At 42.4% G+C, this 15,480-nt stretch overlaps 1 protein-coding gene across 1 annotated transcript in view; it reads left to right on the top strand.

Annotated features, from left to right (window-relative positions):
• The window catches only part of ARHGEF28 (Rho guanine nucleotide exchange factor 28), a 120,697-nt gene extending 110,899 nt beyond the window's left edge, over window positions 1–9,798 (top strand). Inside the window, exon 37 of the mRNA XM_088536739.1 lies at window positions 8,968–9,798. Coding sequence (XP_088392865.1) covers window positions 8,968–9,116 — 149 coding nt within the window. The 3' untranslated portion in view covers window positions 9,117–9,798. The remainder of the gene's footprint in view (window positions 1–8,967) is intronic.
• Window positions 9,799–15,480: the final 5,682 nt, after the last annotated feature.

Raw genomic sequence — 15,480 nt, 5'->3', positions numbered from 1 at the left:
GCTTGTGGAATGTGCAACTGGCCCTTATTTATTTATTTATTTATTTATTTATTTATTTATATGACTGCAAGAAACAAACATTTTTGTATGTGTGTGTGCATGCGCTTCCTGCCAACATGATTAAAAACATGGGGAGACAAAAAATTGGCTATATTAATACACAAATTGTAGTAAAAAAATAGTGAATCTTTCTCTCTTTTGAGTTCAGTAGGGAAGTGTCTCTGTGACTATCAGAAAAGAGGCTTTTCTCAGGTGCAAGCTTATAGGTGCACCCTCCCCCCCATATTAATCAATAAGAAAACCTTGTATTAAAGGGTAAAAATAGCATGTAATGGATGTGAGGCAGGTGTTAGCATTATTTTTGCTGCTGCAGCAACTCTTCATATTGGCTCAGTTTTCCTCTGCTCTTTGGTTTTGATTTTGTCAGCATTTATGAGTGAAAAGGCCTGGATCTGGCCTACTGTTGGGAAACCACCATTTAAAACTTAGGAGGTACTTAGGAGTGTTTTTATAGGTGGCCTCCCCCTTGTGAAAGCTGTGCCCTTGTGTTATGTTAAGAAAATATTTGCCAAAGTGCCGAACATTTTACTTTGTGTTGCATCTGAAAGACTGCCCGAAAGCTGGGGACAAAACGGATGATTTTCCAAGATCTTTGGTTTAATTATCTTTTCTAAACAAAGTTTTGCAGTTGAGAAAAGAAAAAAGCCATAAAACATGAAGCAAGGTTAATAAGCACCGTAACGTCCATCTGTGGTAAGGGAGAGCTCAAAACAGAAGTTTTGATGTGTAAATGTGCCACTGTGTTTCAAAGGCAACAAATTTGTGGCCAGGGCTACTGTTTTTTTGGACTTAACGCTGGCTGCTCTGCTCTGTGAGGGAAGGGAGGAAGCTGTGCACAGTGTTTTACCTGTGGTGGGCCCAGGGGGTGAGCAAGGAACACGTGGGGATGTGCCGGCCCTTAGCAGCAGGCCGAGCTGGTTTCATCAGCTGCCAAAAATTCGGAAACACTGGTGAGGCTGGAACTTCATGGTTTTTTGTTTCTCCAGCAAGCATTAAACCTGGAGCTTTACCTTTGGACTGCAGTTTGCTTTAACTTGAGCCCTTGTCCAAATGTGGCCTGCGGATGGCACGGCAGGCCTGGGGGGGAACTGCACTTGCCTCAGGCGTCTGAGGCTCCAGGCACTTGCCCCTGTCCTCAGCGGTGTGGGCAGCTCTATAAGATGGATGCTCTTCCCTCCCTTGGAGCGCTGTGGTTTGCGGGATCCGCTGGTGTGAGAGGTCAGCACGCTGTGTGGAGCAGGGGCCGCTGGTAACACTCACCGTGGTCCTTTGTAGGAAGGGTGTTCTTGGGGTTTTATGATTTATTTTCTCTTGATCATTTGAGTGCAGCTGTGTTTAATGAGCTGTGAGAGAAGTAGGTCAATAAAACATGTGTTCATGGTTAGCAGAATACCTGTTAGACCATGTGTAGGTCTGTAATTGACCCTCTAAAGCTTCAAAGCTTAATGCAAAGACAACTTAATAGGGAATTCATACCTAAATAAATTAATATTAAGCAGTAGCAGACGGCTGGCAGGCAGTTTGCCCTGCCAATGTGAAGCTGTGGGTACTTAATTCACAGACAGTTTATGATTTTGAGTGAGGTCTCTTTTTAAGCCTCTCTTATAGATATGCATTAAAAAACAACATGCCAGAACTCTTTTAGAAGCTGTGTGCTTTAAAGGTAACACAACTGATAACAAAGCCATGTATGTAGGTTAAAATTTTAAACTATTTTAACCTAGGGGCATGTTATGAACTTGATGTTAAGGCACTGTCATTGACAGTGTCTGAACTTGAGATGTTTTTGAAATCATGTCTTTGATACCACCAGTGTTGGAAATAGGGTGTGTTTTCGCTTGATTTTAATAAAAGAAGAAAGGACTACAGCATCACACGATTCCAGAACAGGAGGCTTTAAGACAAGTGTCAAATAAATGAATTGGGCCTACTCTGAAGGTCCATGAAAAGGTAGCTTCAGTGGAATAAATGTATATTTCTCACTATCCAAGAACTTGGTGCAAATTTTCTGGACCAAGTCCCTCAAAGTATGAGGTGAAGCCAGAAAACAGCATCACGTGTTTTTCTATAAGCCAACAATTAAGCAAAGAACAGAAACATACAGAATAATGGCATTTCCAGTAATTTTACCATATTCGAAAATATTTTACCATGTTCAAAGCACAGACATGAAGAAGAGTTATGATGTAGACATTTATGATCATAGATTTTGAATTCTATCTGCTCCCTGTCTTGTAGCAAAAACATGCATGAAAATCTGAGAGGTCTAATTAACCTAGGATCTATTCTGATGTAATTGCTCATCTGCTTTTTGTGAAAAGACTTCTTATTCATGAAGATACTTGTTTGCTGAAGAAATGGAGCAGCTGCTTTCTCTTCTTTTGGGCTGGTTAAAAGTAAATAGCAGCATTAAAATTCTCAGATTCATTTCCTGTCTTAGTTGAGAAATGGTCAGGCTTTTTCCTTGATAGCTTCAGTAACAAATTCAGTTCAGTCCCTGCTGTAAAATCAGATCTTCTGATGTGCCGAGTCCCAGTTTCTTAAAGGTATTTGAGAACTCATGTCCCAGTGACTTTTTCCTCAGATCCTCAAATCTTAGAGAAGGCATTGCTATACAAAATGATCCTGATCCCTTCTTGGCAGCAGAAATGGCAGGTTCATGAACAACCGAACCTGTAGTATGGAAAATCTATTGCAAAGTAGGAGAGTTTCTAGTAGGCACTAAAAAAAATCACAAAAGCTCTCTCGGAGCCTTTTTCTGCAAGGAAAGGGAGGGAGACCAGGGTACCCAGAGCTCCCCAAGGGACTGACTCAAACTGTAGAAACCGTGAGGAGCATCATTAGAGACAAGGAGTCATGGCAGGATTGCTGGTGGGGACTTTTCAGGGGAGCTTGCAGAAGTTGGGCTGCCATTTGTTATTGAATTGCAGTGGCAAATGAGAGCTTGTTTCTGCTGATTTCCTCTGAATGTCCCAGACCCAGTGCTATTAAACTTAGCACTGTTTTTAGGTGTCTGCTTGTGCTTTGCATTATGCATGAGTGCCACTGGGGGGATTAAATGCAGCAGCTCTGCCATTTCAGATAGCTTTGGGCTGAAGTTGATGTGTCAGCTGTCAGTCCAGATGAACTTGATATAAAAACTGGCGAACGACTCCATGTATGTATATTTTTTTCGAATGGAATAATGGTTTTAAGAATCTTTAGCATATTCGATACTAGAAGTGGCATAAATCTCACTTCATTTAATGAAATTTTATTTTGTAAAGAAAGTTAAAGCATGATATAGAGCTGTGAAAGCCGCAGCAGCCTCATTCAGTGTATACTATGTTTCTGCAAAATCCATGTCATGACTTCACTTTCTTCCTGAAATAGCTGGGGGAAAAAAAAGCCCCTGGTACCCAGGCTGCGCTGACCTTGCAGCTGACCCAGCTCAGAGCAGGAGCTTGGACTAGATGCCTGCTGAAATCACTTCCAACCTGCCCACAGTACTGTCAAATTAGGGTCAGAGCTGGAGGAAAAAAAGCTGAGGGCTTTATATTCAATACATAGACACTTGAATGTGTTTTATTGCCCAGAGTATTTCCTATCCTTGCTGTAATCATCTCCAGGCTTACCTGAAGAGCTCAGATTCTTGAGGGAAGGGGATGAAGGAGAAAAGCTGTGGCATTTATTTGATGTGGAAATGCTTACATCCTCTGACAACAGACACAAGGAGGGAACCAGTGTGACTAATTAGTTGTTTACTCAACTTTTGGGCCCCACTTCCCCCTCCAGAAGCAAGGTTGTGTTTGCTTTGGGTGAGTATTGATCTTAGTTTTGTGCAAATTGCATTGCTTTGTTGACAGAGCCCTCTAACAGGCTGCCCAGAGAGGTTGTGGAGTCTCCTTCTCTGGAGATCTTCCAAACCCGCCTGGATGCCACCCGGTGCCAGGTGCTCTAGGTGACCCTGCTGGAGCAGGGGGGTTGGACTAGATGATCTCTAGAGGTCCCTTCCAACCTGAGCCATTCTGTGATTCTGTGATTCTCCCTTCTGCCGAGTTTATACTGTGCCACAAATCCTATCTCTTGGTACTGTGGAAAGGGGAGGGTAGGGTAGGAGGATGCATAATGCTACTTTTTGTTTCATTTACCAGCACTATATTAGCATGTTTTTAGTCAATAGCTAATAGATCTCTGAATCTGGACCAAGACACCACTTCGAGAGCTGAGGTTCTCTTAGAAACTCTTGTCTGCCTGCTTCAGGTGTACAGCTCACCTCTTACTATTACATATCCGTTGCTTAGAAATGCCATTTTTGGGATTAAAATGTTTCTGTGTCATTGTTTGTTAGCTATTCTTACAATGCTAGTTCTATGCTTATGGAAAACAAGGCAAAATTTTGATTCATTTTTAATGCTGGATTTGGCAGTATGTGTCCGTGTGCATGAAACAATTTGTGGGTTTTTTTGTTTTGTTTTTTCCAGAATTCTGTTGAAACGGCCTCTAATTCCTTTTGAGGTAATTGGGGGGGGGAACCCCAAACATCACAGATTTTTTATATAACCACTTATGACATGGCCTGAGCTGAGGAAATAAGGGAAAGCTGGAATTAAGTGACATTTGCCATGGTGTGGCACTGCTGGGCTGTACTGGCTACGTGTCCCCAGAACCTTCAGGTGCTATTCCGTGTCACCTCATACCTGGTCTCTGGCCTCAAGCACATCCTGCTGATGCGGACTTCGACCAGTCCAACAGCAAAAAAGCACACGTGTCTGCTATCCACTTTTGGCTAGTATATACTAGGAATGGAGCTTTTTTTAAGAAAGTCACCTGAGTGGCTAGGGGAGAATTAAATTTTGCATAATTGAGAAGCAGTTTGAATGTGTGCAAGCCCCAGGGTTACACTTTTATCGAGGGAAGCCTCCAGATTCCTCTTTAGAGCATCTAAACAGTGCATGTCACTGCTAGGCTTAGGTTCATGCCCCAGACACATGCAGGCTTACCTTTACCAGAGCTCCTTGAACAGTGATGCCGAGGAGCCTTGCTAGGGTCACTGCCTTGGCTTCTGCTGGCGCTGAGAAGAGCTGAGAGCCTGTGGAGGCTCCCAGAAGGCCTGGGCTTTACCTTAGCTTCCTTAAACCTTCAGTCAGACAGCAGTGCTGTCTGCACTTGTATGAACATGAATTAAAATCTGTGTAGCTTGGTTGTAAGGGTGGAATGGTGTGGGCAGGCCTGGTCACCCCCACTTGTCCTTGCTGTGTGTGAGCGCCGGAGGAGAGCGGGGCGGAGGGGCTGCGCGCGCCGCAGGCCGCGAGGGCCCAGGCGGCTCGGCGGGGCGTCCCGCGGGTTCGCGGCGCTGGGGCTGCCGCGCTGCTGGGCGCCCTGCGGAGCTGAGCGCGCGGGCGACCACGCGGCACAACCGGGGCAGCCACACAGGCAGCAGAGGGAAGGGAGAACTATGTGGCAAATGGGAAGGCTAGGAAAGAGAAGATTGCAAAACTCACTTGGTGGCCGGCGTTGGCAGCTGAGGGATGGTAAGAAAGGAGGCTCATAAATGGATTACAGGCCGTGTAAATAAGGATGAAGTTCTTGCTGTCTGTCAGTCATAATATTGCAGAAATCAGGCTTGCAAAGGAGCCTGCAGCTGAAGAGTTGCCCGTGTATTCCCTGTACCGCCCTCAGGCCACACTAGTTTCTGATGAATATTAGGCGCTTCCAGGCAGTCTCCTTTAGTAGAAGGCCCATCCACCAACTGTCCTCTGCCCTGCTAGTTGCATGGACTACTAAATAATTCTTTTCTGATGGGGGGGAGTTTGAGCATAGTCAGTTGTTGTTGCTTAGTAGGCAGCAGCTGATACTTTCCAGCCTGATGCTGAAGGTTTCCTCCCTGTTTTGGAAGAGTGTTTAACGAGGAGGGGTTCTCTCACCATCACGGAGGCCGTTGAGTTCCAAGGGCAGCCCGTGCCCCGTGCCGTGGGCAGCAACGTGCCAGCAAGCTCGGGGCGGCCTTCTTGGCAGCTGTCCCTGCTCTGCATTACAAGAGCCTGCACCGGTGTACCACTAACCGTACAGCAAGTTCCCTCTTCTCCTCTCTCCCTTCACCTGAGGATCTGATTACCAATTCCGGGCACTTTTCCATCCCTCTCAGAGCAGCTGCTCCCATCATGGCATTGCTGCCTGCTGCGATACCAGCTGCCCCCAGCGTGGCGTGCAGCATGAGGGAGCAGGCACCCTGCCCACCTCCAGGCAGCCTGTGGTGGCTGGGGGACACACTGGGCTTTTATTAGGCACAGCCTGGCTCCCGTACCACCCGGACGCGGCCAAAACCGGCACGTGCCCTCGTCTGTTGCGTGCAGCAGAATATTTCCAGCCCCAGAAGCCGTTTTCGCTTCAGTAGTAACAGGCTGTCACCTCGCAAGTGCTCTTCCACTGTTCAGGTTCTCTTAATGCAACAAAAAGGGAAGATAGAAAAGCAGCTAAGCTAGGTATAAATCATTCATTTCAATACTGACAGAATCTGATTCTTTTTCTCCAGATCTGTTGGTTTCCATTGCTTTGCTTCTCCAGCTGGTAAGAGTTGATGAAAAATGGTTTGGAAACAGCTACTGTTTTAATTGGTAGAGCAATTACTGTTTGGTTTTGGTGATAGAAAATAACTGCATGTGAGGTGTTTCTTTTCTGTTTTTCATTTTCTTTTTTTTTCCAAAATCATAAGGCTTCTCCAATTATGTACTTCATAAACTTTGGAAACAGATCTTTCAAGTAAGTGCTTACTGCCTGGTGTTCCTATGCACTTAACTTTGTTAAGGTGAATAGATTCATAGGACTTTAAAGGAATATTAATGTGGATAAAATTACCCTGAAATTTAAGTGCTTGGAGGATGAAGACCTTTTGCTGGTAAAGCTCTTTTTAATAAATAAATGAAAAACAACACATACATTGCCCATAAAGAAGAGCAGACATAGGATATTTCTGGTTTCTCAAGCCCATGTCTCCAAATTGTAATCTCCTTTCTAGTGTAACTGCCAAAAAGAAATAAATGCAAATGTCAGCTTTAACAAAGAAGGACTATTCAAGTATGTTCAGGAGTCAAAACCTGCAACTCCAGAGTAACTCACCTGCAGTTAAGACTTAGCTGGATTTTCAGTGAGAGCAAAACACGATTCTTTCATTGTAAAAGAAAGAAAGGGAATTTGTTTTTTTTTGTTTGTGGGTTTTTTTTTTTTTTTTGGATCCTGTATCACTCCATGATGATCAAGCACTACATATATATTTCTGCCATGCCACTGGCACAGATCCTGCAACCTCAGTGGCAGTCACAGCAAATATTCTTTTTATACTGGAAGCTAAACCCCCAAAGCCTGTTTTCTCCCCTCGGCTGTGTAGACGTCAGAGAGGAGAGTGCACTGGAAGCGGAGGCTGTGATATGATATGTTCTCATGCGCCCATCGTTCACTCATCTGCCACCACTCTGTGTGCCCAGTAGCAGGGAGGCTCTGGAGGGTGCCAGCAAACTAGTTTTCCTTAAACTGTTCCCTCAGTGAAAAAGACTTGGGAAAGATGCATGTGTCTGGGAAATGCTAAATGTGGATAGGTGTCATTTTAAATTGCTATTGTTTAGAGTGACACGATGCGTAAAAACAAGCGTCACCTTTATACTAGATTTTGCTTGTACGTACATCTGCGAGAAGGATTAGGAAGCAAGGCAGGCGCAGAATGCCTTTCTACCTCTCTGCATGAATGACAACGGACTCCAAGAGCCCCGCTGCTGTGTTTGGTGGTTTCTGACATTACCCCTGCTGACTGTGGGAGAGGTGCCCAGCTCTGCTTCTTCCTAGTTGGTCGTTTTTACAGAGTTAAGAGTGAAAATTTGACCCTCCTGAAGTAAGAGCAGAGGTAGGTCAGGCAGGGATTGTAGTCAGAAGAAAGGAGTAAGCACTGCAGCCCTGTGCTTTGCAGGCAGTCGTTATTCCCTGAGGAGGATGATACATGCTTCCTTCTTATGCAGCTTGTTATTCTGGTGAATGTTGCTTTGCAGAAATAAAGATGCAGAAATGCCAACTACAGAATAGTTCCTGAGGGCCTGAAGTGGTACAGAAAGCTGAGTAATAAAAGAACCCAACCACAGTTATTGTTCTTGAGCAACCCACAGATGATAGCCAAAACTTTCAAAGTAGTACTCTGAAAAAAGAAGTATGTGATTCTGCTTTCCCCATTTGAAGGAGAAAAATCAGAATATAACAGATGAAAATCCTTGTGAAATAATTTATTAGTGTTTGGGAGCAGATATTCACACATAAAGAACTGAAACAAGAAATAAAGTAGGTGATTTGCCTGAGCACAGATAGTCTTGGCAGAGAAAGCTGAATGATTATACAGCTATTACAGACTGTGAGTGCAAGTCAGGTAGACTTAACAGAGACTTACTCCCTTGATTCTTTTTCATCCATACATGCACACACACAAAAAAAGGTCTTGCAAGTAAAATTTAGGTACTGCTGGACACTGTATTAATTTTACAAATGAGTTATCTTACTAATAAAGGTTAATGATGTACTCTGTGTTGCCCTCCAGCATAACTTTCAGAGTATTTATGCCTTTCCATTAGTGTGTGTCTGTTTAATAAAGTATGATCATAAAACTCCTTTATAGATCATTTTACATATGCTTTTAGTACTATTGCAAATACGATGCTGATCCAGACAGTTAGATAACAGCAAAAAGACTGGAACAGGTTTTGCTAAATTTAGATAAGACACCCTTCCGTAGGCTTTAGTGTAATTCCTTATAACTGTTTTCCTTTCTATGTAGATGCTGTAAGCTAGGAAGTAATGCTTTAACACACTGGCAGTCAGTATTTGCTCTTTATGAGTGCAGAGGCATTGAACAAGGTGAATTTTGACATGGCTTTCTCTTGTGCATTGCAGATCTAAATGCATCACAAGCTCAAAAAGACAGTGCAGACCATGGATCCATCCAGCCCCTGCGGGTAGACGCGCTGTTGAACCACCAGCCGGAGAGCCAGCAGGATGCAGAAAGTGGAGACAGAGTAGAAGAAAATATTGTTTACCTTTGATGATTTATTTTCTAATTTCAGTAGCACTTCGAAATATAACTGTGTTTGCTTTTCTAAATGTATGTAGTTGCTCTCTGTATGATCAAATGGCTTTAAGGATAATATTTAATATTCAATGCAAAATTTGCCCCATGATAAATATAACAATTAAGTTATTTTGAAGCCTATTTTAATAATCTTTAATTTATGACATGATTTCAAATGCTTCTCAAGAAGCAATGGGAAGCAGGGGAAACATAACATTTTGGAATTGTAAAGATACCACCAAAAGCTGTGGCTGCTGGTGTTGATTTTCTCTTCAGTCCTCTTTTTCAAAGGGCAAACTTGGGGATATGCATTTGCTCTCAGATTTCAGAGTATGGATCACTAACCTTGTAACAATTGTGGTATTACACAAAAAGACAGCAAAAAAAGAATGATGGATATAATCTTTGTTAAAATGCACTATCTACCCTTAACCAGAGGGCTATAACAGGTTGTTTTCCTTGTCACTTTGCTCAGACACTGATTAGCAGGGGATTCTTTTTATGGTGTCAACATTAATTGCTAGCAAGTGTTTGTTCATGTCCCAGAGCTTATCATCCTTTTGATGCTATTACCAGTTTCTGTGCTGAGATGCTGTAAGTCGGTTCGTTATTGTATTATAGCTGCACCTTATTTGAGTAAGTGGCTGTACTTACATTTGCATTAAAATAGATGAAACCTTCTCACTGCTCAAAAGAAAAAAGAGGGGTAAAACTGCATTGTTTTAGTTTAACTGAAAACCATTGAAAGTCTGCTCTTTTTCCACATCTACTTTTTTGCTTTCAGGTTCATAAGATCATCAGTGTGGTAGGTAGTAAGAAACCAGGCTTTGTGCTTCTTGTCTTTCAGAAATCTTTGTATACTTATTTTGAACTGAATAAATATTCTGTGCCTCTCACTGGAACTTTGATGCAATGTCAGGTCCTCCAAAGAAGTTTGAAAGCAGGAGGAACAAGTTTCCTTCCCTCTTTCCACACCCAAGGCTGTGCTTGCTCTTTTCAAGGAGCAGAGGTTTAGATGGTTGGTGTTTGTCAGTGGGGATTTCCTCTGCGGAGCATTTGCTTCCGGGGACTGGTGTGACCAGCTACCAATGTGGACAGCTTTTTGGCAAGGTTCTGAATAGCAGAACGAGGTCCTGTAGTGTAACATGTCTCATGCAATGTGTGTTACCCACTGACCAGTGGCAAACTGGAAAAAAAAAATGGGCAGTTTGCTTCATACTTGTTCATTCTGCACTTTATTATGCCTGCCCTGAAACATTTGGTACTGTTTACTGTCAAAACCAAACTGCTGGATGGATGGCTGCTGTCCCAACCTGATATGGGAATTGTCATGTAAGTACCTTGCAACTAGGAGGGGAAAAGAGGATGCTGTGCTCTCATTAGTTTTAATTAAGGGGTTGGGAGTCAAAGGCTTCTGGGCTGTACTTCAGCTGTTGTGCAAATTCCTCTGTGATCAGACAGTATCTTATTTTGCTCACCTGTGTTTACAGTAAGACTTTAGGCACCAAATGAGGGCAAAGACAGGAAACAGGTGGCCTCTAGATTTAGGTATTTTAACTGTAGAAAATGTTTAAACTATGGGTCAGTATGGTTTCTACAGGTGCTCTTTATAACAAGATGTATTATGCACCCCTGAACTCTGTGCATTATTTAAGCATTTGTTAATACTAGCAGAATTTAAGTACAGCCCCAGTGAGACTTGGCTATGTCAGCAGGCTGCATTTCCAGTCACTGTCAAACATGTAGTAATGATTCCTGCTCTTATTTTTAAGTAGAAAAATACAGGCAAAATGCTTTGCCACCCTTTATTATAAGTGAAGTGGACATATTTTGCAAGGCCTGTTATATTTATTTATTTTTAATTTTAGTCCCATGCATTGTGTTTTCTTTTTTGACATGCTTCTCAAGGCATACGGTCTCTGAAAGCTCAGAACAGAATTTAGTTACTCATTTCAGCATTAGAATTAAAAAAAAAAAAAAAGCAGTTACCTTATGGCAAACTTCACCTGCACTGGAGTGGATGCTCTCATTGTTTTTCATTTTTCAACATTCTTCCATGATTTAAGAAAAGGGTTTTTTCACTGCAAAACTTAGAATTTGCCCAGCCAATCCTGTTAAATGTCCTTGCATAATAGTAAAGCCATCATATCTTACAGCTTTCATCGATTTTTAAGGGAAACTCTAATAATTTTTTGTTTTTCAGAAAATCTCCAAAAATAGTGAAGAAGGGCTAAGGCTTATAAGGGCTGAATCCAGAACTCTAGCACTGTGCATTCAACCATTTACAGGATGAGGCCAGAATAACAAAGTTTCTTCCCTTTGCTGTTTTTATAGTGCAAGATAAACAAAATATTTAGCTGTATTTTCTAGAGATTTTTCACAAAGCTTGTCCATGCATAGATGTAATTTTCAAACAACTAAAACACAGGTTAAGCCTCTAGTAAAACTCCTTGAAGATTATTTAGTAAGGTGATTTAAAAAAAATCTGTTAAGATTTGCCATGGGACGAACATGAGTCATTTAATTTATGGTGCCCCGCTGGCTGTATTAATTTATATGCCATGCATTTAGGTGGAAAAAGCAAGTAAGACTCTTTACTGCATCTCGCTCAATTCTGTAACAATGTGCTGTGACACCGGTAAGACTATGTTCATAGAGCTGTTCATTCAGGGAAGAACAAGTAGGCTCTGTGATAGTAAATAACATAATGTGCACTGGTTGCATTTTGCATGCATTGGAAGCTGCAGATGGGGCAGTTTTACATGCACTTTCATGAGAGATGGGGAAATACTAGGAGTTCCCAGATACCTGTTAAGGAATCTGCTTTTTGAAAAGAATTCAACACCTTCTCTGTGTCCTGTTTCTAGGCTATATGTAGAACAGCACAGGTTGTGGGGCATCAGCATACTATAGGAGTTTGGAGGTCTACTCTGTTATTGAATCATACCCCCTCATAGGACTTGTTTCCTGAGGTAAAGGGATGCATTTGTTGTTTGTCTCTTGCAGATATCTACATGTAAAAGCATTGCAAGAGTATCTGTTAAGATTCTCTGTAGTCTTAGTTGCATGGACATGGGCATGTTAACTGAATCTCCAAAAAGGTTTTCCTGTCTCACCTACTACCAGCTTCTGAGATGAGGCTGTGAGAATGGCTTGAAGGTCATTTTGCACAAAAACTTCCTTTGACAGCTCAATGTGAAAACCGAATTTTGCCTTCTTCCCTGCTAAAGGAACAAACCCCAGAGTTCTTGCTGGCAGTTATCTCAGGTGTTCTCTTTAACACAACTCTTTGCTCTGGAGAAGTTCATGGGGCAATTAGGTTTATACATATTTGGAGATCACCAAGGATTAACAGAATCATGTAAGAATGTGCAGATAACTTTTGGCCATGATGGTAAATTCTCCAGGCAATGTCATCTGGGAACTTCAACATGTTTTAAAGATGTTAAAGATATTAAAGCATAGTGTTCCTGAGAGTTCTGTCCAGGTCAGGCTCACAAATTCGTGGGGAGCTATGTTGCCCACCTTGGTCATGAACTGTGTGGGAGTTTCTTCCTCTTTTCACTGCTTGCTCAGACTCAGATCAGTTCATCAAGAAGCCTCGGGGAGATCTGAGGCCTCGATCCTTCTTCCTAAACCAGTTACTGAGCCATATGTCCTAGTGATGGCAGAGCAGACTAAGGTACACAACTCCTCATTCACTTCTATTGGAATCCGAGGGTTCATCTTGGAACTAGAGCTCTTTTTTCAAGCATTACCTCAGTTTTCTCATGGGTTTTAGGTGCTGTTTCACACTCCTACATACAAGCTGCTTACTGACCTTGACTCCCTGCCAGCCTCAGTGCACCTTCAAAGTTCTGAGGTTGAGACTCAAAATAGCCTTGGTGGAAATAGGAAGAGGAGAAAAGAAACATGAAAAAGGTATGCCATAGAGAATTCAAGAATACCCTGTGGGATGTTTCATAAGCACTGCATTGATCAAGCCGTTCTACTCAGACAAAATACCAGTTAATTATTGCATTTCTTATGGTTTGTGAGACTGTTAATCAGAGACCTGGCTAAATGCCATATTTGTGAAACCCACTTACAGATGCAGAGAGGATGAGATGTTTACAAAGATCACAGTGATGACAGCTAAAGCATACAAGTTCAAACAAAGAATTTCTCCTGAGTGTCTGTTTAACAGACCCAAGAAAGCTTTCCCATCCGCTTTCGGTTAAAACTGTCAAATCATGCCTAAAGGAGCTGTGCAGAGGCGTGAATCATTTGCTAACTCCAGCTACCACAGCTCACTGCAGAATCTGCATGGATAAACTATCCTATGAGTGAAGAGAGTTTGTCAAACAGGACATGTCCTCTGCCCTCATACATGAATGAAATGACAGTGCGCCTGGATTCCCAGGGTGTAGCCCTTCAAGGAGGTTCAGGTCAGCTTGTATGTTGACTTATACTGGTCTGAGTAGTACAAGACACATGAGACCTTGATGTTAATCCTGGCTGAAATAATTAATGTGTCCCTGGAAATAAACATTTTATTCCGTTCTGCAGGCAGACCATAGTTCAGGTGCTCAAGAACCAGTAGGATGGAAATAGCCTTAGTGGCAATGATTGAGCAGCTGGTAGTCATTCTCATCCTTTGAGACGTTTCTGCAAGTTTTGATGCTGTTGACTGATATCTCATATGGGTGAGGAACAAAGTTTCCGAGTGATGTGCTCAAATCATCCGTTCCAGGACATTAGTGGAAGTAACATTGCCCTTCCCCTGTTGTTGCTCTCCCTTACCACAGAGTCTCATGCTTTTACCAGTTGAACAGACAAGGTGGCATGGATTCTGATCCTTGAGCAGTGTCTAAATAGTTTGTATGTGAATAAAAACTGGACAGTGGCAATGCTGCAGGCGAAGGAAGGGCTTTGAGGATCTGAAGCTAAGGTGTGGCCTTTGAAGCTCACATCAAATCAGTCATTTACTTTGAGATCTGGGAGTGCTTCGAGCTGCCCTTTGGACAGAAAAAAAGGTTGCACATAGCTGTCTATGTGTGTAAGGTTCTCCTCTGTCTAGGTAGTTTGAAGACTTGGTACCACTCTGGAAATGGCTTCAGTTATCCTTCATTTGATATCCAGACTACATTCATGTAAAATGTCTGGATGGTGAGTCATGAGATTGTAGGAAACTCCTAGCTACTTTTGAATGCTGTGGCACATCTCTTGAGCAATGCAGGTTACTGGAAGCATGTCAAATCTACCTTTCAATAGGAGGGCTGATCAGGATCATTTTCTTTAATTTTGTTTAAGTCCTAGGAAGACATCTAAAGCTCCAGGATAGATATTAACTCTGGCACAGTTTTTTTTTTTTTTTTTTAATGGAAAAGTGAAGCCTGGTGGTATAGGAGGCAAAGCTTGCTTAAGGTCTATCTTTGGATATGAGGCGTGAAGTGCCAGATAAACTGATGGTGCTCCTTCACGCTCAAGAAGAATTAGGAGTCCTGGTTCTTCTGGCTGGCTCTAACAGGAACAGTGGATATGCAGCAAAAAGTTCCAGCTTTGGGGCTCTCAGAGCCATTTGGTGTTGCAGAATATGCCGTTTGGTGTTGCTGAGGCCAGTATGACCAGGTCATGCTGGGCCCCAACCGCAAACTCAACATTGCTTCACCTCCCAGCAGAGAGGAGAGGCCCTGAAGCAGCGTGAGTCACTCTGCCTCACCAGTCCTTCTGGCTCTCATTCCACAGGTATGGATCTTGGGGCTGAATGGTTGTGTGGTGGTTTTAAAAGATGGGAGACCACTCTTGGTAACTAAAACTGAGTGTGCTAAAGAGTATCTCACAATACAAGATAATTATTGAAAATGGTAGAAATCATCAGTTGTTTGACTGGAAGTCATAGTAGATACATCTCCATTTCCATTCTGATACCAGGTGCTGTTGTTCCAGTTATTATATTCTGAAAGATCAGGATAACAGTTTTAAAAGGCAGTGTGTCAGCATTGTCCAAAACCACTAAGAAAAGGGGGAGCAGTTTATTTGTAAGGTGTTAGTCACTTCTGCGCTTCTCATGGTCAGGTCTACACTGGAGTTTCACAAATTAAAGAAACTATGAGATTGTCAAAATACATCTAGAATAGCCTAAAAATGCCCAACAGCACATGGTTTTCAGACACTAACATCAAAATACTCTTATGGGAAATTTGGAGAACACAACATCTGAGCAGCTGAATTTCCTCAGAATGCAGGCCTTCTATCTATAATTTCAATTAAATGTAACTCAATTAGTGAGCACCATTTAATTTCGTGATTGCCTTCTGATAAGCAGAAACATTTCCCTAAACGTTGCTCAGATGTTT

This window comes from Tinamus guttatus, unplaced genomic scaffold, assembly GCF_059628265.1.
Source record: "Tinamus guttatus ecotype Peru unplaced genomic scaffold, ASM5962826v1 Tinamus_guttatus_pri_ptg000705l, whole genome shotgun sequence".
NCBI lineage: Eukaryota > Metazoa > Chordata > Aves > Tinamiformes > Tinamidae > Tinamus > Tinamus guttatus.
The sequence above is the reverse complement of the archived record's forward strand: the minus strand, read 5'-3'. Positions and strand labels throughout refer to the sequence as shown.